Genomic DNA, 23,683 nt, shown 5'->3' on the forward strand with positions numbered 1-23,683 from the left:
CAAGGTCCTCATGTCGGACTTGACCTTATCGCGCTCCTTGATGACGAGCTTACAAGCGTCATCAGCCTTCTTCAGCTTTGTCTCGGCTTTATCAGCGGCGCGCTGATAATGCTGGTACATATGTACCACCTCAACAGCAGAGTTGACGGTCTAGTGATGATATTAATTTTGCCGTTAGTAAAAAAAAATAAATAAAAAAAAATGGTAAGAATGCTGTCTTACCCGGAGCATGTTGTTCATCAGCTGACCGAAAGGAGCAGCAACACGATTGGCAGGCCTGTCGGCTGGCGTCGCCAAGTCCTTAAGCATCCTCCACCCCATGCTCCCGCCAGTGCTAGGGTCGTCACAAAGAACAGACTCCCCACGATTAATGTTGATCCGGGGATGCCATGGGTCACCAGCAGCACCAAAAGGTACAGTCAACTCCTCAGCGACTTCTTCCGGGATTCTAACATGCGGAATCTCGATGAAATCACCGACAAGAGCAGGGACGAAAGAATTCTTGTTGGGACTGCTTGAGCGCGTCGAGAGGACCGTTGGAGCCTCCGTTGACCGGAGGCTTGTCGATGTTGGCCAGCTGGTCTTTTCTGGCCCCGCTACTGCCGGCCCTAGGAACAGTTGGGTCCCTCAAGGTGACCGTCAACTTTTTCGGCGGATTGGGATCGGTCTCGTCCTCCAAATTAACGACCCCTTCCGGCCAGGTCTCTTGTGCCTCCTTATGGAGGGGTGCCGCATCGCTATCTTGCTTTTTCTGTTGCTCTCGGTCGGAGGACTCAGACCTCCTCTTAGACGCATTCCCTCCACCCTTTTTCACAGCTAGGGTGTGAACTCAGATTACCAGGTGAAGGTCAAACGGCCTTGGACTGTTCTCCCGGCCACATTGTTGTCGATGCCAAACATTTTGAATTTGGTTTACGGTTTCCACTTCATCACTATATTGAAAAAATATTCAGGGCTTGGAATGTATCAATTGCACAGTTAACGCCTCCAACCATCCGAAATATAGTCTCTCTTGTCTGGGTTATGATATTTATGGACTTTCCCCTTACCTTGAACCTATTTCGGAGGTTGCACTGGATAAAGAAAGATAGCCAGTCACCTGGATGGTGGTCTCTGTTTACTGCTCCCGGGAAATGCATTGTGTGGCCAAAGTTGACCAGTTGCAAGAACTGGAAGACAAAATTTTATTTTATGGTGTTCCCGAAGATTTTACCGTCCGTAGGACATTTCACCACCCTCACAGTATGTTCGAGACCATACGGTCGAGAGCACTAGGAAAGATGGAGAAAAAAGCTTTTGAGTGGTTTAACTATACATATGTTAGTGCCGGTAAGAAGAATAAAGTTGTTCCGGGGGTGTGGCTGCCCCATTGTAATTATATACTAGGCAACGCCCCTCTATCTCATGTCGGTCTTTGCCATATCGATGCATTTGGTATGGAAATGTTTATAAATTATATACATTTGTTTATATTTATCTTTACTGTACTTGCACTTTGCATTTGGAAATAATTTCGATAAGTGCTTTGCCTGCTTATTGTCTTACCTGCCTGCGTATATTTTACTTACACTTGTTTTCTTTTTCCTTTTTTATTTAACGCTTATGTTTACCTTTATGATGTCCGTTTTTGATGTTTATTATCGGGTGTTTCTACCGTCAAGTATTGACAAACTTGACTTCAGCCGACTAGGGTTGCATTCTGACGGGCGAGTGAAGCAACAGTGCCCAGATCGGCCAAAGAAGTCATACGACACCCTTCCCGTTTTCGCCACCAGAGCCTCTAAAAGAAAAAGAACAAGACAACAAGATATGGCTCCTACCGAACGCGTTACCAAACTGTAGACACCCATTTGTGTCTCCCCAAAACCAAACCCGGTGATGAGTACCTTTCACGTCAAATCATAATCGAATGAAACGAAAGTGTGGAAAAGTCTAGTGTTGCGGAAAGCTTTTATTTTAAAATTCTTTCTTTCTGTTTTCGAAAACCCACTCTATTTTATGAAAACGTCCATTCCAGTTTAGTTTGGTCCATGATAAGGGTCCAATAATGGTGTAGTTGGATGGGGCTTGAAAAGAACTTTTCAACGATATATTATAAGCCCAATTCCGATGAATATTGAGGAAGTTATGGCCAAAATACTAAACTGGGCCCAAACCGGATTTTACCTACGACCCAATGATCATGAGAAGGGTTCAAAGGTTTAATCCTATTCCTAAACTAATTAGGATTGATTAGAATCTTCTATAAGTTTCTAAAATATCTTAATTATCCTTTTTTGAAAAGATAAGATTAAGGAATTTGATTTAAATATAAACTTTCCTTTTTTTATAAAACTTTCCTTTTTTAAAGTCCTAATTCTATTCGGATTTAAACATGTTCAAAGACAGTCAGATATTATTTTCGTGCCTCATATTTTTTATCCAAATTTTATATGGTTGGATAGATCTTGAAATTATCTTTCCAATGATATATTATAATAATAATTCCGATCTATAACGAAAAAGATATGAATAAGATATCAAACTCTATCCAAAACTGACACCGTCTCACTATTTCGTTCATATCTTTTATTCTACAACATATTTTAATCCGATTCTAATTGGGTTAGAAAGTAGACGTCAATATCTTTCCAACGACATCTTATTCATCTTATTCCGATTTCTGGATCAAAAGATATGATAAAAACAAAATCCGCAAAAACTGTTGTCTACGAGTTTTATTTCGATTCGAATTTGGATTCTTTTCTTAATTCTTCGACTTTATTTTTTCCTATAAATAGAGGTCATATCTCCTCTTAATCATTCACCAACTCTCATCAAGATTTTCTTGATTATTCTCTCTCTCTCCCTTTTTCTAAACTAGCCTTTTCTCAAATAAATAATTCCGCATTCATTAGATCTTGATACACCTAGCCATATTCGAAGTTGCCTTCGCCCTAGACGTGAAAGGTTTTAATTTCTGAGGGTTTGGTCCCAAATCTCTATTTCAATTATTTAATTTAATTGTTTTGATTATTATTTTCCTTGAAGTTACTAACGTGTGTATTTTGTAATTAGAAAGAGGTACGAGGCATCCAAGTAAGTATCTTATTTAATTGATTTTATGATGTAGATATCACGCTTAGATTGTTATTTATGGTTCCTAATATCATGTCTAGGGTATCTTTAATATCAAGTATGATTTAAAAGTATGATGCTTCTTATGTTCTTTCTAATATTTCTAATATTTATGATTATGATTTATTATGATTATTTATTATGTTGCTTGATGGATATTATTTTATATTGTTATTGCTTGATCACCTTTTATTGCAGGTTAAAGGGAATTGGTATTTGCAATCACGCTTGATAAAATAATTAATAATCTTGTTAGGGTTAATTGTGATTATAATTCAAGTGATCACCAATAATAGTTTATTTGTGCATTAAATTCAACCAACATAGATTAAACAGGTTTAGGGTTAATCTATTGATTGTATGTTAGTCAGAAAGCGCACATGAATACGAGCAGAATAAAGTAGAGGCCTATTATATTAGGGCAGGTTCAATCTATTTTAGGTTGGATTTGTACCATCATCCCCGAACCCTTATTTGGTTCATGACCTTATGGAGTTGGCGATCTCTTGGATCGTTAAGGGGTGTAACCTTCACCTCGTGAACGGTTTACAAGTTCCTTAAAAACTTGTTGGCGACTCTTTTGCTCTATCTTCTTCCCTTTTGGACGCCACCGTACTTTAGTGTATGATCACAGTGGGGTTCAAGCTAGTGGGATTTTAAAGGCTTGAAACTATTCCCTACACAAACCCTGCACCCTAGCTGTGAAAAGGGGTGGAGGGAATGCGTCTAAGAGGACATCTGAGTCCTCCGACCGAGAGCAACAGAAAAAGCAAGATAGCGATGCGGCACCCCTCCATAAGGAGGCACAAGAGACCTGGCCGGAAGGGGTCGTTAATTTGGAGGACGAGACCGATCCCAATCCGCCGAAAAAGTTGACGGTCACCTTGAGGGACCCAACTGTTCCTGAAGAGTGCTGACAGAGATTGAAGAAAAAAAAAAAACTAAATCACCAGTATCGCCTTAGCCTTCTTCCGCCGAAATAGTTGTACGGGATATACCGGTAGCATCTATCATAAGCCGGTAAAAGAGTGTTGTGCAGTTTAAGCCCTCGTTAATCATTGAATAAATCATGTCCTTACCGGCATCAGTCTCTGCCACGTGGACAACTGCTTCTCGGAACGTGGCATGTCCCTCTGGCACGTGGAGAGTTGCTTGGTGCCGCATAGGCACCTGCTATTTACAAGGTCGGTGTGCCACCTATTTGTATAGGTGGCACCTGCTTGGTTGTGTTTCTATAAATACCCAAGCAAATCCCCATTTCAAAGGTAGAATCTCTCTGCTTTCGGTACTCGGTTTGCCTGGGCTGTGCATTTTGCTGCCGGCTGGGACCTGGTTGAGTACGATACTGAGACAATCGCCCTTTCCTTATGAGATCTTCAATGTTCTCTTTTAATTAAACACATTCTTCGGTGTAATGACCGACATCTCTATGAAACATGCAATATTTCTTCACGTCCCGGCCCTTCAATATCATCGGCGCCGGCCGGCTCCAATCTTCTTTATTCTGGTTTATTGAATAAATTGTCGCTCTCGGGGTATTTAACTGCGTATAGCTGCTATAACGGCCCAATCCCCTTGTCGGCCTTCCAGATCTCTGTTGGCCTTGTGGTTGTAACCTGCTTACCCCACCCATCTGGGCGTTTGGGCTATTATCATTTTGCCTTCTGGAGGGTTCTGCTGACGATATCTGACGGCTCGTTTTCAGCAGTTCCTCACTTTTTATGTATTCATGAGCCTTGGCAAATGCTACCCCTAAGTTTGGGAAAGACTTCCGCGACATATATTTTTTGAAATCGTTGTCACCCAGCCCATTCATCAATGCCATCACGGCAATTTCTTGCTGCAATTTCGGTATGGTATTAGCCTCGTTATTGAAGCGCCTAATGAAATCTCTGAGCGATTCCTCTTTTCGTTGTTGAATAGCCATGAGCACGCCAGATGTCCTTTGTCTTGCACTATTACTTATGTACTGACCCGTGAACAACTCCACCAGGGTCTCAAAGCAGTCAATTGACCCCGACTCTAAATTGGAGAACCAATCCAAAGCTGCCCCGGTAAGAGTCGTAGGGAAAACTTTACACCACACAGCATCGGTGTCGGAATATAGCAACATGTGACTCTCAAAAGCAGCTACATACCGCTTAGGGTCCCCCTTACCGTCATAAGTACAGGACGACATCTTTATTTTCTCCATTTGTTGGTCAAGTACCTCTTGCTTGAACGGAGATATCCTGGGCCTGATGATCGCCCTGGCTGTCCGCCTTTCCAATCCACTAGAAACCTCATGCCGATAAGAACCTGAATCCCCCACTTGGGCGCCTCGTGTGTTTTGGCGCTCAGCCGGTATGGTTTCTCGGCCCCGGCTCCTTGACGGTTGTTGCTGTCCCGCCTGATTGAACTGACTCTCCAGGTTCACTATTAGCGGCTTTGTCGGTACATCACCCAATATCTCCCCTGCCGTTAACTCGGCTTCCTTTCTTTTCTTAGACATAGCCCGCATGACCTTAGCCGTTATCTCTAGCTCCTCCGAGGTAAACCCTTCCATGGGATCTGGGGTTACTGCTCTATTGCGGTCAGGCGTTATGGGCATGTTCGTTGTGTTGCCGTGAAGGAGATGAGTTTCATCCTCGACCACGATTTCTGGTAGGCTGTTTACAGTTTTATTCGCGTTAGCATTAAAGATATTGTTATCATATTGCCGGTTATCAACTTCCGGTATCGGTACTATAGTTTCCTTACTTCCTTCCATGACTGTGAGAGGTCTTGTTGGACGATAGAAGTTATTACTATCCCCTCCTTCTAGCGCCAATTGTTCCTGCTGAATTCTGTTTCCGTTAGTGTCCGAGGGCTGGTAATGGTTTACCGTCCAATTGCTCACCTACACAGCCAATACAGATTAGCTAGCCCGGGGGTTATCCGGGAACAACCACTCCGATGCTAAAGTCAGTACCTTTGTGAGAAGAAAGTGAAAGAAGAGAGAGAAAATGTTTTAGAGAGATAGAGAGATTCTACCTTTGAAATGGGGATTTGCTTGGGTATTTATAGAAACACAACCAAGCAGGTGCCACCTATACAGATAGGTGGCACACCGACCTTGTAAATAGCAGGTGCCTATGCGGCACCAAGCAACTCTCCACGTGCCAGAGGGACATGCCACGTTCCGAGAAGCAGCTGTCCACGTGGCAGAGACTGATGCCGATAAGGACATGATTTATTCAATGATTAACGAGGGCTTAAACTGCACAGCACTCTTTTACCGGCTTATGATAGATGCTACCGGTATATCCCGTACATCTTATACGCATTATTTTTCTTTTGGTTTTGAATATTTTGTACTATGTAGCATGTTATATACTGGGAAAAAAGGGAGAGCCTTGGAATCAAATGTTAAGAACTGGTGGCTTCTCTTAAATATAAATGCGCTGCTCACAGAAGGCTCGACAAGTTAATCTTACCTTGTGTTTTCAGAAATTTTGATTATAAATTTCTTCTCTTTTAATTAGGAATTAGGAATTAGGAATGTAATGAATTTTTTTATTTTTATTTTTATTATTATTTTTTTTTGACACAGAAATGTAATGAATTTGAGTGATCTTCTATGCTTTCAATTGTGTATAAGACTGACCAGATGAAACCGAAACCTATACATTGGCCTGATATACTCCGTATATTTTTATTTGCAGTTACCCCATTTGATGGTTTTCAGGTTTTAGAAGTTTTATTTGTGAAATCATGGAATTGGTTTTGTTTTCGGAGGAATTCTCTGCCTCAAATCATGAATGCCCTAACAACACAGCGTTGGTATTAAAATTGTATTTAGATGATATCATCAAAATATCAACAAGGAATGATATTAATACTAACAAAAAAAGTTTTAGTACTACGGAGTACTAAATTAGTATTTAGGTATTATGATATTTAATACCAACACATGTTATTAAAGGAGTTCTCAGCCTATAATAATGACTCTAATAACACGCGTTAAATATTAAATTATATTCCGTATATAGTATTAACTTTTTAGTCAACTAAAAAGCCAAATAACAAAACATATATTTTGGGTGTTTCACTATTTTAAAAGCCAAAAGTTATAGAAAAAGTCAATCACCCAACAAGTCCGTTATCTTAGAACAACTAATCTTAGGGTATGTTCATATTTACTTAATTTTAGTTCAGTTCAACTCCAATCAATTCAGTTCAATTCAGTTCAGCTTTAATCAGTTCAGCTTTAATCAGCTCCTAATTTCACTCTCTTATAAAATATTCATTTCAGCTCAGCTCAGTTCAGTTCAGCTCCAATCAGTTCAGTTCAGTTCAGTAAATGAGCAGTAAATGTGAACATGCCCTTAAACTCTTAATAGTCATAAAACCATTTGGTCGTTGTGTTAACCTGAACCCAAAATATTTGAAGCAACTTTCAACCCATAACCTTGATGGATCCGACCCACTATAACTATTGGGTCATAGATTGTATGTGAGTATTTAATCGTGTGACCCCGAATGCAGTTGGCAGAGTACAGTGTCCGAAAAAACCGTTTCAGATTTTAAATGCCCCACTTCAGATTCTTTCTTTTTGCTTTTTTGAAATTTCTGACCGTTAGCTATATAACGACATGTCTTGGCAGAGTTGGAACAAGGTGGGTCATGTTTAAACTCATATTCAAGGATAAATGGATATGGATTATGGAGTCTGGTCGCTAACTAATGTGCTATTGACTATTGTGCATTTGTGTATTTGGGTTGTAAATTTATTTATTTATTTTTTTTAGGAAAATTTGGCTTATAGGTTGTACTCGATAAATTGTGTCACAAATTTTTTCCTGTCTTTAAAAATTCTTTTTAAAGGCTTTTCTTCCGTAGAATCATCAAGATATATACGGAGTAAATAAATATTTTGTGAATAATCACCTTTTACAAATGAAAATAATTAAGCTTGAAAACGCCATTTATACCAAAATATCTGAGAAGTAAGGTAACTAGAACATACCAATACCTAATGAGTTATTTGAGTTATAATACAAGTTGTTCTTTTAGAGACTAATGTAGTAATGTGAGGTTACGTGAGTGTGTGACTATGTATTAGTTATTGTTTTGATGAAAATAACTTTTTAATGTGATTAACTTATTACTCACTTTGTCTCATAAAAACTAATCACACAATCAAACACTACGCACATGTTGATGTACTAGTTGATCTTATTTTTACATAAGTAAATATTAATGTATATTATAAAATAGTTATACTATGAAACTTTATATCAAAAATTATTTAGCAATAAATTTTATGATATTTTTTTTTGTTATTAATATATTAATAAAAAAATGATCAAAGTTCCCTCTAGGTTTTCTCCTTGGGAGGGTTTTTCTAAACTCCATTGCTAAATTTTTAAAGCTAAGGGTTTTTTTTCCCACTCTTTTCCTTTTCTCTCTTTCTGTTTCATCTCTTTTCTTCTGATCTCAATTGTAAATTTTTATAGGGGCTTCTACCGGTATTTTTACCGATGGTAAGCCCAAAAAAACTTTTTCATTGCTTTTAATAAATGGATCTCATCTCTATGATGGTGTTTATTCAATTAGGGTTATTTTCTTTATTTGTTCGTGTGCTTAAGTTTGAAGACTTAGGGTTTCATCGTCTCCGAAAGTATCTAGAAGACTATATGAGTTTTTTCACCCAAACAACTACTCATCCGTGAATCTCAAGCCGAATCAGTGCTAACTCACATATTGTATTGCTTCGAATGAAGTTTTTTATTAAGGCGATATTTGATTGAATCTGCGATGTAACTAGTCCTTAGATTATTTGTAATTGTGTTGGAATTTAGATTTCCTAGGAATTGTTATATAAATTCAAGTTATAGTTGACCGAATTACTTTTTTTTTTTTTTTGTCATTACCTAATCATTCAAGTTATTTATAAAGTATGGCTCTCCATTTATTTTTAAATTTACATGCACAAATATTCTGTTTAGTGTACAGAAAATTACAAAGTAGAATCAAGTGACAACAATGCAAAAGATTCTATACAACGAAATATCTTATCAGAAAAATAAGTGACAGAGTATACTACGAGGATGACCATTATGAATTTCTCTACTAACCCAATCATATGATTTTATTGTCACTTTTATCCATTTGACAGTTTGTATGGTTTTTAAAGAAGCATACCAGACAGATTTCTTATTATAATTAATGTAAATGCATTAAAATATTCTCACCTTTTATTTGTTAGGTGGAGATAAATTATTTATACGGAGTATCTACTTTTGTAATGCTTGCTTTGATTATTTAATGGACACGCTTGAGGAAGAAATAATACTCTACATATAATAAAGTAATCGAAAATCATTTCATTGTCCTTGTAATTTTGTTAGAATTGTTACGTTTTAATTTACTACGTAGAGTTGTAGATAGGGGTTAGTGAATCGTCATTTCCATTTCACCTGTAACAATACATGTGAGTTGTTCATCTAATGTAACTTCGGAGTACTTGTGTCAGGAATTGTGAATTAGTGAATAGTACAAAACAGTGAGAATCATCAATCAATTTAGACACCGATATTAAATTGCAATTTAAATGCGAAACAAATAAAACATGTTCAAGAATAATGTCATCCGTCAAGATAACACGACCCTCCTTTGTAGTCATAGCCTTAGCACCATCGGGAAGACCAACAGGACAGAGTATAATTACGCTAACATCTTGTAGAGAGTACTCACCGCCAATAACGTGATGAAATGCACCCGTGTCAATAATCCATGACAAAGAAAAATAACCACCATCAATACGGTCGACATAAAGGGTAGAAGAATTACACACCACCCAAAGTAGGAGTATTGGCGTGAAACTGATTAGTAGAGATGGCAGACAAAGTGGCCGCGCCAGACACAGGTGGAGTAGTAGCCGGAGAAGAAGAGCGTCCTCGGTGTCCATATTTTTCCAGCCACCATTTGGATAGCCCATGAATAAGAAAACAATCGTCATAATCGTGACCCATACGATTACAATGAGTACAATACAAATTCGAATTTCGTCGTTGTTTATGTAGAAAATTACCGGTGGACGAGTTATCAGTGTGATCGGAATTAATAGAAGACGTAATGTTGTTGTCATTAACCATTATTGATCAAGTAGTAGGAGTAGTAGAATAGCAGAATTTTTTTATTTTTTTTTCTTCAGAATATTAGGGTTTAGAACTTAGAATTTTAGGGATTATAATTTTAGAGGCTCCGATACCATATCAGGAATTGATTTTCTTTAGTTGTATTACTGTATGAACAAGTATATATACAACATAAGGAGAGATTAAGGCCGATAACATTACCCCCATTAGCTATACAATATTAGGCTTAACAACTTGTTAGTAAGTATAGAGAAATTAAATTGAGCAATCATGGATTATTTTGGATTGTTTAGACTTTCAATGTCATATTAGGTATCTTTATTTGAATTTGTAAATGGCATTAGCAAAAAAAAAAAAAAAAAAAAAAAAAAAAAAAAAAAAACAAATTCTATTACAATTCCTTAGCTTATAAAATGGTTATCTTTTTGCTTCTATAATGCGGGGTTTTGGCCACTATATGATGACTTTCTTCTAGTAAATTCATTAACTATCAACTTAAATTAAGTTCTTGGATGAGGGTTCTGAAGGATTGATCTCATCCAAAATTGATGTTGAGTTCGTGGAAGGATCGTGTTAATGTCCCAACTTGATTTTAAGAAATAGTGAACAACTTAAAAAATAAATTCTAAATATTCATTACAACTTTTGAATAGATAACTTAAATATGTTTGTTTTGAGTAACAATTAAAAAATATCATACACCAAGTAGATGCAGCTTACAAAAGGTACAAGCAGTCAATTTTCGGAATTCAAATTTTGCATTCTACTTTGTACGAAGTACTGTATAACTCTATAACACAAAAGTGTACCTTGTTCATGTTTTTGGCTTAAGCCAATCTCAATATGCTACTACTCCGTAGTCTATACTATATATTAATAAGTCTTGATTGTCAATCAAACAACCTCCCTTTTATTATTACAGAAGCATACACTGATACACAAATCTATTAGACATGTTTTAATCCGAACTTATTTCAATTCATTTTATTTTAGACCTATTTTGCGAGTTTAAGAATTTATAAAATACTTGTGCAACTTTAATTATCCAAATAATCATTAATTTGACCAATATTATATCCAAATATCCGATTCCAATCCAACTTTAATACAAATACAAATCGAAATTACATACCTCTATACGGTTATACATTTATACCTATAGGCTATAGCCACAAATTCAAACGCAGATCTCAATGCACTAGAACACCATACCTTAAAAAACATAAAGAAATTGTGTAACTCAACAAAAAATAAAGTAACACAAAATTCAAAATTAGTACCCTAGCAAACATGCTCCAATAAAGCAAACATCAACTCGACACAATAACCCATAACACTAATTGGGCCACACATGCCCGCCACCATTTACCCTTTTTCTTTTCCCTTTTTTTTTAATCCAAAACCATTTTTTTTAAAAAAATAAAAAATCGCCGAAATCAAATATTTTTCAAGTTTACCCATTCTCGCCGTTTATTAACAATCGCCGGTTTCCTTCTCTTTCTCTCTCCTCTTTCTTCGTTCTACTGGTTCGTTCAATTCTCGAAGAGAGAGAAAAAAAAAAAAAAACCTTCGAAACCCTAACAATGGCGGAACTACATTCATCTTCTTCCTCATCACAAATTCTCTGATCATCTAGAAAACCATCAAAACGACGCAAATTTGATTCGTTTTACACCGTTTTTTCAACGGTTGGTTGGTTAATTTAAACTGGCTATGGCGGAGGCTGTATTTTCGACGGTTTTCTTCTTCTCTGTTAGGGTTTCGACTTCGTTACGATCGCAGATCTCTCGCGATCCTACCTAAAAAAAAAAGTCATTCAAATTCGTCTTTTCGTTAATTTATTTGATTTTATTCAGGTGTTAGAGGTTTTTCGGTGGTGGTTGTGGTGGCGGAGGAGAGAGAAAGTCGATAATGGCGGGGTGGGAGAGGTTGAGGAGGTGTTTGAGAACGGTGTTTTTCATGTTGGCAATGGTGGCGTCATTATTGGTGCAATGTCTGCCATTGTTGGTAGCCATTGGAGATGTTTTGGTACCTTGTGTTTTGGTTTCGAGCTTCACCTGTGTTAGGTGTTATAGCTTTAAACAACACCTTAGAAGATACGCTTTTAAGAGCTCTTTGATTGATATTCCTCTTGTTTCTGTCCTCAGATCTCTCCTTATTACCTGTATGTCACTCTTTTATCATTTTGATTTTTCTTCGTTTTTATTTCAATCCAATTTATTCATGTAAGTGTGAATTTTGATTGTATTTTTAGCAATACTGAGCTAAGATTGAGGTGAATTAGAATTTTTTATCATTGAATTTGATATGAATATTGGTTAGTTATGCATGTTTTTGGTTAAATGATTCATTTGTTGCTCTGCTAATGTGTAAACATCTGGGATATTGCTTAATTGCATTCTGTAGTAGCTATTGATATTCGGTGTACCGGTTAATGTAACTAGTGGTGATGTTATGCTCGGTGTAAAGGGTTTGGTATGGCTTTATGGTATGTTCATTTTGTGGGTGGTGATGGGGCAGTCCTAGAATTGTATATTCTATATGTAGTTTTTGGCGAAATTTGGATAATGTTGTTCTTATGTTATATATGAAATACATACGTGCGAACTCTGGGTTTTGGATGAATGTACATTGGTGAGAAAGTAGTTTTGAAGATGAGTGTAGCTGTGTATGTAATTTGTGAATTGTCTACTCTTCCATTGCTTATGGATTTATGCATCGTTGCAGGTGTATATTCTCTCTCTGATGCTCCTGCTCTTTCTCATGGACCATATCTTGGAAGTGTGACGATATGTTCCATTTCTTCAATTCTTCTTCTGTCAGTAAAGGCCTGTGTTTTCTCTGCGAATTCTCAAATGGTAGCTGAAGCTTCACATTCTATTTCAAGGCGTATTCTTCATTTGAAAAAGTCTTGGGGAATGCCTGTTTTGTTTCTGTCATCTGTAGTTTTTGCTCTTGGCCATATGGTTATTGCCTATCGAATTAGCTGCAAGGCGAGGAGAAAACTTCTATTTCATCGGGTTGATCCAGAGACGGTAGTTCCCCTTGTGGTTCCATCCTTTTTAGTGTTGCTTGCCTTCTAATTGTTGTGAATTTGTTTCCATTAACTTAAAATTTGCACATTTGTCATTTATTAGCTATCCTTGCTGTTCTATAAAGCCAATCATATGTTGTTAAAGTGCTATGCTTGAAATATTTAACCGTTTCCAGTGTCATGCTGAAGTGTGATCAACCTCTTGGCAGGTTCTGTCTTGCAAGAGTTTGCTATCTGCCTATCAAAAGCTTCCACGATCTCCCATTCCCTCCTCAGCAAAGGCTACTCCTAAAAGTGACAGTGAGACAAGAAGGAAACCTTATGGTCTAACCCGTTATGACGGTGTCTTGCCTGTCAGATTACTTGCTGATATTGATAGTTTATTCACAACTTGTCAAGGCTTCACGCTCCATTACAAGATTAGTATGCCTAGCTCTCCTGCGCGTTCTTTGTCATCCACAACTTTTGTTGAACCCAGTAGAAGCTGTAGCCCTCAGCTGGGCATTGGTAGGGTAAATGTTGATCGGCCATTAAATGCTCTGTCAAAAACCCAACATAACCTGTGTAGAAGCTATAGCAACAATTTCTATTCTTCTTCTTTGTTTGACCCATTGCTTGAAAATATGGCACGTTCTGCTGTTTCATCTGATGAATTTCCTCCTATGAGCCTTGATGTTGTGGAGGACAAGGATGTAATAAATGATTTAAGCCCTTTGAAATTGGATTCAAATTTGGAAGCAAATGGAGAGTGTGGTATTGTCCTAGTGCATGGATTTGGAGGTGGAGTTTTCTCATGGAGACATGTGATGGGGACACTGGCACGTCAAGTTGGTCGAACTGTTGCTGCATTTGATCGTCCTGGGTGGGGTTTGACTCCTAGGCTACTAAGGAAGGATTGGGAAGAGAAACAGTTGCCAAATCCTTACAGCCTTGATACTCAGGTATAGCTTCTAGATACCATCTTTTTATTACGGAGTATAATGAATATAACTTTATGGATATGGAACTTTTATTATGAATATAACTTCTAATAAAGAGTTATTTAAACATACAACATATCGATTTTGAGTTTCATGTTGCATGTCAATGTTAATATTTGATGCAAGACCCTTTCACCCTGGTGTTTGGTATTGGTAATTTTTTTAGAACAGAAACCATATTACTTGTTAATTTTCCAGTCTTGCTGCATGTGTGGCTACGTTGCCTACGGCCATACCTTTTATTGAAAGCATGTCACATGATACCATTGTCATTTTGCATTTTCTGCTTTCACATTTTAATCTTGATGTTACAAGGTCAATTTTGTTGTCTCTTAATCTAAACTTCTATAGGATGCTGATATGCTCTCTTGGCATTAGAGGATCTTTTCACTATTTGTTTGCCTGTTTTAATCCAGTATATGAATGGGCCTTGACAGTCTTCATATGTGGTTACATTATTAGGGCTCCTGGTACTATGCTTCCACTATCTTTATGTAATTTTTTGCATACTGTTTAGAAGCCTGCCAGATTCGTGCTATGTAGTTGTGTCAAGAAGCTCTCAATTTTTAAATTCTATAACTTTCTTTCTAGATGAGATATATGTATCATCTATCAGCTTGAAGTTATTGAGACTTTTAAAATACTTTAGCTTGTTGCTCTTTATATGGTGTGCAGATCCCTTGTTCATAACACTGATGACCATTTTACAATTAAGCTTCATCATTAATATTCTTTAAAATATAACTATCAAACTCTTGAACTCAGCTCTTCCTTTTAACTGGAGATAATTTACTAACCCAGTTGAATTGCCTTGATTGATGCCACTATCTTCGGTTACCATTGCTTTTGTAGAAGTTTGATTTGTTGAGAATTATAAATCTGCTGCTTATGATCTGCTTGCTTACTGACGAGGCACAATTGTTTTATTATCTGTTACTTTATTTTGTTTTATTATCTATTTCTTTATTATACAAAGTCGGCTATATGTTTTAAATGTCCTGTCTTGCATATTTTCAATCATTGTCATTTGGGACATTTAATTTCATTTTTTGGCTGATGCTGTGTTGGTTCCTATTTCAGGTGGGCCTGCTTTTGTCCTTTTGCTCTGAAATGGGGTTTTCTTCAGTGATACTTGTTGGCCATGATGATGGTGGCTTGCTTGCATTAAGGGCAGCTGAAAGGGTGAAAGCATCGGGGAGTTCTGCAAATGTGAGTAATAATTGCTTGGTTCATGCGAAGTTTTTTGGATGGGCTATATATCTTAGACTTAGCTGAATGGTTTTTGTGTACAGTAAATGTTGTGTATGATTTATTTTTACACCTTTCATGAATTTTTGTTTTGCTTATTGCTTATTATCAGTCCAATTACAGATTAGTTGGATGGAAACCAATCTCTCTGTAGCTATTTGTAGCCCTTCATATGTGTTGTGTTTTGTGGGTTGCAAATTGCATGCATTTTATGCTAGTTGTGTGTCAAAGATATGCAACGTACAGTATCAGCCAAAATGTGTAAATGGATTTTGTGACAAAGCAAAAAACTATGCATACTTAAAGTTTTTATGTTTCCTGTTTTTCGATAGTAAAGAAAATAATTGTTTTTTACACCATTTGGTTATTTGCGGTATTTTTGATGCTGTGGTTACTGTACTTTTTGATGGAGTGCAAATTAATTGCGTTCTTGATTGGCTTTCTTTTGGGATTGAAAATTATCAGTTCATTGCTTTGCTGAAGTAAATGCTGTGTTATACGCGAAGAGTTTTCATGAACTGGTTGGGCTGTGAATCAAAGAGGAATGAAAAGTTTTTATGGGGCAGATAACAGCTGGAAGTAGTAATTAGGCAGATAATGTGTAACTAATCATGTGAATAGTAGGTGTTTGAGGATGGAGGAGGGGGTGATATTTTTTACTTTTTGTACTATGATTCTATGACCAAGTTGAGGCTAGACCGCTAGACAAAATTCAAAATGTAGGTGTATTGTAGAGCGATTAACAGAGTGGTTATTGAACCCAAAGTAGGAAATGCTAAATTGGATGTGTTTCAGAAGTCTGGAATACTGTCATCAAACTTGAGTAACATGACATATGTTCTGATGTATGGTGAACTGTTGTCAACAGCTTCTGAAAATTCTGCTTACTTGCTGAAGAGGCTTTGTCTTGGCAAATGAAGCCAAAATGTTTCTTTATCTATTTTTTGGTTCTATTAAAATCATTATTCAACAGAGAGATGAGTTTATTAATGTGGGTTTTGATATGTCTATTGTCAGAATTACACCCCCTTTAAAAATGAAGGCTTTCCTTATATCCTCATCTGTAAACACATACAATCTAGGAGTTGGCTGATGTTATTTTCTATGTTTAGTAGATGTTTATATTTACATTTAACCTTTCATCACATGTGACGATAAATCTTTCCTCAAGCCGGACTAGAAGGGACTACTGTACTGATTGTTGGCTGATTGGGATGTAAGTTAGCTAATCATGCATCTTACTTGCATTTATGGTACAGTGACTATTTTTTGCATTAATTAGACATCTGTACAACTGTACCTTTAGACTCCACTATCAGGTAGCTATTATGTTAAGAGTGCCTTAGAATTTGAATTATTCTTTCTGTTTTCAGGTTGCAATCAAAGCAGTGGTGTTGCTGAGTGCAGACCTTTCTCGAGACGTAGTTCCATCTTTTGCAAGGATACTTCTGCGCACTTCATTAGGAAAGAAACATTTGGTTCAGCCACTGCTGCGGACAGAAATTACGCAAGTGGTAAATAGGCGTGCATGGTATGACGCTACGAAGCTGACAACTGAAGTTTTAAACCTATATAAGGTATAAGGTTTGCTCATGTATATTCTGTTTTAGGAGTAGGATTCTAAAAGAGATCTTTAAGTCAAGTCAGTTTTTAACTTGATGTTACAAATGCATCTTATCAGGCCCCTCTCTGTGTAGAAGGTTGGGATGAGGCTCTTCATGAGATTGGTAAGCTTTCTGGTGAAACAGTTTTATCACCTGAAAAAGCAACATCGCTGGTAAAAGCAGTTCAAGATTTGCCTATATTGGTTGTCACTGGAGCTGAAGATGCACTTGTTGCTTTAAGACCTGCTCAAACTATGGCTTCCAAATTTGTAGATTCTGTAAGTATTGTGTCTGTATTGATATGGTTGGGTGTGTTGTGTGTGTGTGTGTTTGTTGTTGTCTGATTTGTTACCATTATGATCTTTTACAACCCTCATTCTCTCTCTTTTTCTAAAAAAAAAATAAATAAATAAAAATTGACACTTGTTTCATGTTCGGTTCTTGCCGGTAACAACATGATCTCCCAAGTCCTGGACTTTTGTGGGTTAGGGACTAGGGAGACTGAATCATTTGATACATTTGATCTACCTGATCAATGTTCAAGCTGTGTGATTGGACAGTGGATGATATTGTATGAAGGTTATTAGGCTTAGAGTTACAATCTTGGGTGGGTGGTCCAGCTAATTAGTTCAGTCAGGCAGATCAGTCTGGCATGGTTCTGGATTCTTGTTCTAAGCATAATATAGCATATGTTGTATGAGAAGAAACTGCCTTAGTTATTGTAGGGTGATAGTATGGATTTAGAAGTATTAATGCCTTATTCCAGTAGTTTTCATATGTAAAAGCATGTTCGCCTGTTTAATGTTTTAAACCTTTGGAAGATTCATACTTCATTGTATTTTCCCTTTTGACATGAAGCTCATTATTAATTGTATGATTATGCAGAGATTAGTTGCTATATCAGGATGCGGACATCTTCCTCACGAGGAGTGCCCCAAGGCTTTGCTTGCAGCTATGTCTCCTTTCATTTCTAGAGTTCTATGCGATTTTCAAGTGCAGGTCCATACAGAGTGAAACTTTTATTACTTAGCCAGCTTTAGGAGGGTCTTCCCCTGTCTTTGGGCTACCTCAAACGGCTTTCCTTGCTGAAACGTCAAAGAAGACAGTATGGTGTTCCTCTCCCCTCGGATACTAGTTTTTCGAGGTTGGATCTTCACTTCAAACTCTGAAGCTGCAGGGTTCCTCAAACGCCTTTCCTCGCTGAAACGTCAGAGAAGACAGTATAGTGTTCCTCTCTCCTCAGGTTGTAGTGTTGCCAGGTTGGAACTTCACTTCAAGCTCTCAGAAGTTGCAGGGTTTTGGTGTGAATCCCTTGTAAATTGTTGTCTTTTTTTTTTTTCCTTAATTAATTTACTTTAAGTGAGATGGTTACTGTCAGCTTGTAGATATTCTTGTCACTGGCTACCAAAGGGTAAACAATGACATAACTTGTATACATCATTTTACAATCTACACGTTGGCGCGTTAGTTACTGCTGTAGTGACTGTTGTGTACCTTTTAAAAATTTGAAGAGTTGAAGAAATTTTTTGTTCACTCGTCTCTGAGTATCTTGCAGTTAACAAAGTCTAAAGAGATTCTCATGAGTCATTATTTGATCTATGCCTTGTCGAGTTAGTTACTGCTGTAGTGAGTAGTGACTGACTGCTTTTAAATTGAAGAGTTGAAGGAATATTTTTGGTTCATTCGTCTCTTTGATTGTGCAGACGTGCAGTATATGTAGAAGTCCGAAGAGAAACTCTCGTGGCCTAAAAGCCACCTTGAGCCATATGGATATACGACGTTTTGGCAACCATTCTGTTTTTAAGCAATTTTTAACAAATGTCAAAAATTCGTTCATAGCCGCAATAGGCATTGGGTGCTGCTAGGGAGTAAGGACATACGTACGTAGTAGATGATTATTGTTACTCGCGAGCAATCAGCATGATTTCAATCTAGTTTGAAGAAGGATCATACAGTATTGGAACATAATCTTTGACATGTCAAACCTGTGCTAAAGCTATACAAATTATGCACTTACTATTGGATATAAAACGACACGAGAATTCCTACTCCCCCAAGATCTACAATTAGTAAGAGTCAAACTAGTGGCCTGAAGGTAACAAACTTACAATGTGAGAGCAATTTCTACTTAAGTTATTGAAATAAGAGGGGGTCAGGGGACCTTCACCGGGGCCATGTAATTAATTAGTTAATGTTATTCAATAACCTATTTTAACTTATAAATTAATGGAGTATAGTGATTACTTTTGAGCGAGAGGTAGATTCAAATTCCAGCCCCTCTAATATTTTCGGCCAAGATCAGCCACTGATTGAAATATTATGTGGCTTGTATATGATCATATGCTAGCACTCTACCTAAGCCTTTTATTTTGCTAATTATGACATTTTTAGAGTCACTTGAATTTTTCCGCCATATATAGGTCTTATGGAGTAATAGCCGAGACTATTTTTGTGTCCCCGCACCCCACGACACCAAGACTATTGATTTACTACGTATTAATTTACATTTACTTCCTCCATCTCTTAAAGTTTGTCTCATTCCTTTATATAGAATAATAATTATGAAGTGTTTTTTTAAATTTGTCCTATGGAATATGATCATGGGCGGAGCTACATGGGGGGCTGGGTGCCCGGCCCTCGTAGCCCATTCCCACGGCCTTTAAAATTTCTATTTGGCCCCTGTAAACTTTTACAATATACTCAAATTAACTAACTCATTTGTTAATGATATTTCCTTGGCTTAGTAGTTAAAACATCTATCCTTGTGTCAAGTATGTTTGGACTGAGCCTTTGAGGTTCGACTCCCCTTAACAGTACTTGTGTTGAAAAAAATAAAATGCATTGTAGTTTTCTACTAAAATTGTCAAAATATTATCACACCATCCCATACATCGATCAATAAGGATTGATTTGAGTGGTAATTAATATAAATAGTTTTGAGTCTGAGCCTAACCAAATGCAAAAAGTCTTCATTGGGAGACTACAAATCAAGTGTTTAACTAGGGTCAAATCTAGAATAAACTATACAGAATTCGGCCCCGATAAGTTCCAAATCCTGGCTTCGCCCCTTAATATGATACTCTGTATTAACAATCGTAGAGATTTACGGAGTACCATTTTACGCTTACATACACTATAATACTTCCTCCGTTCTATTAATATTGCAATAAGGAGGAAATTACGCATACCAAAACATATTTTATATGCTAAATTGCCTAAATATATACATTTGTGAAAGAGTAAAAATTATAAAAAGTTGATATTGTGAAAGTATTTTATGAGACAAATCCAATAAGATACCACATGACTATATTTTGCTTAACGTATAAACTTATATTATATGGTCAAACAAAAGTGATAAATAGTGCAAAAAGTTCATTGTTGCAATATTAATAGAACGGAGAAAGTACTATATTGGTTGCAGCAACATTTGTTATGAACCAAGCTTGAAATAAATGTACTCCCTCCGTTCCCATTTGTTTTTTACGTTTCCATTTAGGGTGTTCCTTTTTATTCTTTATATTTAAGATATTTCCTTTTTAAGTCATTGATTTTAGACAAAATTACCCTTGCTTTACAAATTAAATACTTAATTGTCCTTCACTTTTCATGTGCATATGTACCGTTTATAATATTTTAATGGATTTTCAATACTCATACGGAGTAATTACTTTCTCTCTCATCTCTCTTCTACACCCTTCCAACATTCTTTACCCCACATGTACAATATTCCTTTTTTTTTAACTATAATTGTACTTTGAATGATTAATTTATGTCAATTCACCTCAATTTTACACAATTTCTTAACAACTACGCATAATTCCAAACGTAAAGAACAAAAGGGAACGGAGGGAGTAGTAAATAAATGTGTAAGAACTAAGAACAAAACCATACAATAAAAAAAATGATCATTTTGATACGTCAAATCTAGGCTTGTACGGTGCACTAACTTTCCAGTTTTGCGTAAAGTTGGGAAAATAGAGAGGGAAAAGAGTTTGCAGTTTGCAGTTTTGCTCAGCTCTTTCGAATTGATTGTTACTCGTAAAACATTTAAGTAGTACTACTCCGTATGATTTTATTATATGACTATTAATTTGTCATGTTATGAGTGTTCTGTCTATACATTAAAAAATATGACTACGTTCATACGGAATATTAATTTTGTGCTATGTACTACCAAGGGTCTGTTCTCCTACGTTGAAATTCAGTTTAGTTCAGTTCAGTTTATCTCAGTTCAGTTCAGTTGAATTCAGTTCAGTTTAGTTCAGTTCAGTTCAGCTCAGCTCTTAATTTCCTTCTCTTATAAAATATTCATTTCAGTTCAGTTCAGCTGAGTTCAGTCAATGAGAACAGACCCCAAGTACCAACAGATTTAATAGTTCAATAGGACATATCAAAGTTGATGCAATTATTGCTCTTATTGTTCTTACTCCCTCCGTCCCTAAATTGCATTCATATTCATAACATTTATTCCTCACATAATAGAAAGAAATAGAAATGTAACTTAGGGACGGTGGGTCGGAGGGAGTATTATCTAGTAATGACTTACTCATTATTAATGGCTAAACAGTTTGTCATAAGATTTAGTTAGGCTTAATTAATAAAGTGAAATAAGTTTTAATCGGATTGTAAATGATACTTGTATGTTTATAGGCTCACCTAAAACCATTTCAATAGGATGAAAATGGTAACCAAATGAAGCTATAATATACAAACATTTTAGGCATAAATATCCTCCCAAGTCCCAGCAAACACCACTGAATAAAACTTAACTCATTTAGTTATATTTCTCAAAAAAAACTTAACTCATTTAGTTATATTTCTCAAAAAAAAATTCCTTGGACGTGCCCTTTAACCGTTTTAGTCAAGAAGTATTTAATACTCTCTCCGTTTTTAAATACTTGCTCCATACTCTCTCCGTTTTTAAATACTTGCTCCATTTCTATTTTTTGCATTATTCATTTGTCCTACTTTGACTAATGTTTGTGATTTATACATAAGAAAAAATATAGTCTTGTGGGTACTTGTTAGAATCATCTCAATGATTATTAATTTTCAAGTGTTAAAATTTATAATTATTGATAATTAAATATATTAGTAATCAAAGATTAGCATCGGCATGTGTGTCCAAGAGAAATGGAGCAAATATTTAAAAACGGAGGGAATATAAAGTCTAAATTTGTGTGAACAAATGTGATACATATACATACAAGAATAAGGAGTAAAACCATAACACAATTTTTCTATGCATAAAGCAATATAACCTTTCCTAATTCACTTCCTTCCCAGTAAACTCCACAAAATGAAACTTTTTTTTTTAGAAACCCACCAATTGAAACTAACTCCGTAATATAGTAATTCTTCTTATATTTATGACATTTTTGTTTTTGTAAAAGACAATAATTATCATTCACTCAATGTGTTAGCTCATACTTAATTATATACTCCGTTTTTTTTTTTTTGAATAGTCATACTTTTTTTTTTTTTGAACGGGTTGAATAGTCATACTTAATTACATAAGTACTCCATAAAAGCAAAAAAAAAAAAAAAAAAAAAAAAAAAGAAAATAAGCAAGAAAATAGAGAAAAATTTAGTTTAATTTTAGAAAAAATTTACAACAAGTGAGAAATTAATTCCACTAAAGACCTTTTTTTTTTTAATATTTAAAAATTAATTTTAATTTTTATTTACAGTTGTAAGAGCATGTGAAGAGTCTACTACATGTTCGTAGGCAATGACCATGGTGTAGTGGTGGCGTTGCGCACAATTTCTGCTGCAACAATCTCTTTTCCTGTCACTTCATCTTCTTCATTCCACCAAATTTCCTCCAACTTCTTTCTTCTTCATTTCACTACAAAATTCAACATTTTTACCATTTTAAGCTCAAAATTCTCCAAAACTCTGTCATCTTCTTTTTGCCATTTTTAGTAATCAAGGTTTAATCACCCCATTTCCAGAATTTTAAACCCCTCTTTTATCTGCTTTCTCTCTCTTCATCTGGGTTCCCACTTTCATTTTTGAGGTAATATTCTACTTTCATTCTTTGTTTATGAACTATTATGCTGGTTTTTTTTTTTTGGTTTTTCGTGTAAATTTCTTAGTTGGGTTTGTTTTAATGCTTCTATTTTTGCTGTTTTTTGGGATATTTTTTATCCTGTTTTTTCTTTGTTTATGTTGGGAATTTCTTACTGGGTGACTTTATTTGCTTTATATTGTTAGAATCAGGGGTTTTCCCTCTGTTTTTTTGGGTGTATGTTCACTGTGTTTGATTTAGATGACAGTTCTGTATAATATGTGAAGAAATTTTGTTGGGATTTTGTGTTTAGAGCTAGAAATTATGGAACTTTGGAAGATTTTTTATTTTATCTGTAAAAATGGCCATTTCTTCAACATTGTTTTCCGTTTTAGTGAGAGAAACTCATCAAATTATAGAGAGAGAAATTGAGTACGTTCATCCACCATTCTATAGCCTAGCTTTACTCTACTCAAGTTTGTTGTCATATGCGCATATCGATGATCTGCAATGTTTGCTCAGGTGGGGATGAGACTATCATCCACTCTTTATTTTACTGCAAGCAT

At 36.1% G+C, this 23,683-nt stretch overlaps 1 protein-coding gene across 1 annotated transcript; it reads left to right on the plus strand.

Annotated features, from left to right (window-relative positions):
* Positions 1-11,687: 11,687 nt before the first annotated feature.
* On the plus strand, positions 11,688-18,635 carry LOC145588001 (uncharacterized). The gene is made up of 7 exons (XM_081644638.1): positions 11,688-12,402; positions 12,966-13,273; positions 13,482-14,213; positions 15,333-15,461; positions 16,874-17,077; positions 17,182-17,382; positions 17,990-18,635. The coding sequence occupies exons 1-7, from the start codon at positions 12,150-12,152 to the stop codon at positions 18,116-18,118; spliced, it is 1,956 nt and encodes a 651-aa protein (XP_081500764.1). The 5' UTR covers positions 11,688-12,149; the 3' UTR covers positions 18,119-18,635.
* Positions 18,636-23,683: the final 5,048 nt, after the last annotated feature.

Source organism: Chenopodium album, chromosome 17, assembly GCF_948465745.1.
Source record: "Chenopodium album chromosome 17, dcCheAlbu1.1, whole genome shotgun sequence".
Lineage (NCBI taxonomy): Eukaryota > Viridiplantae > Streptophyta > Magnoliopsida > Caryophyllales > Amaranthaceae > Chenopodium > Chenopodium album.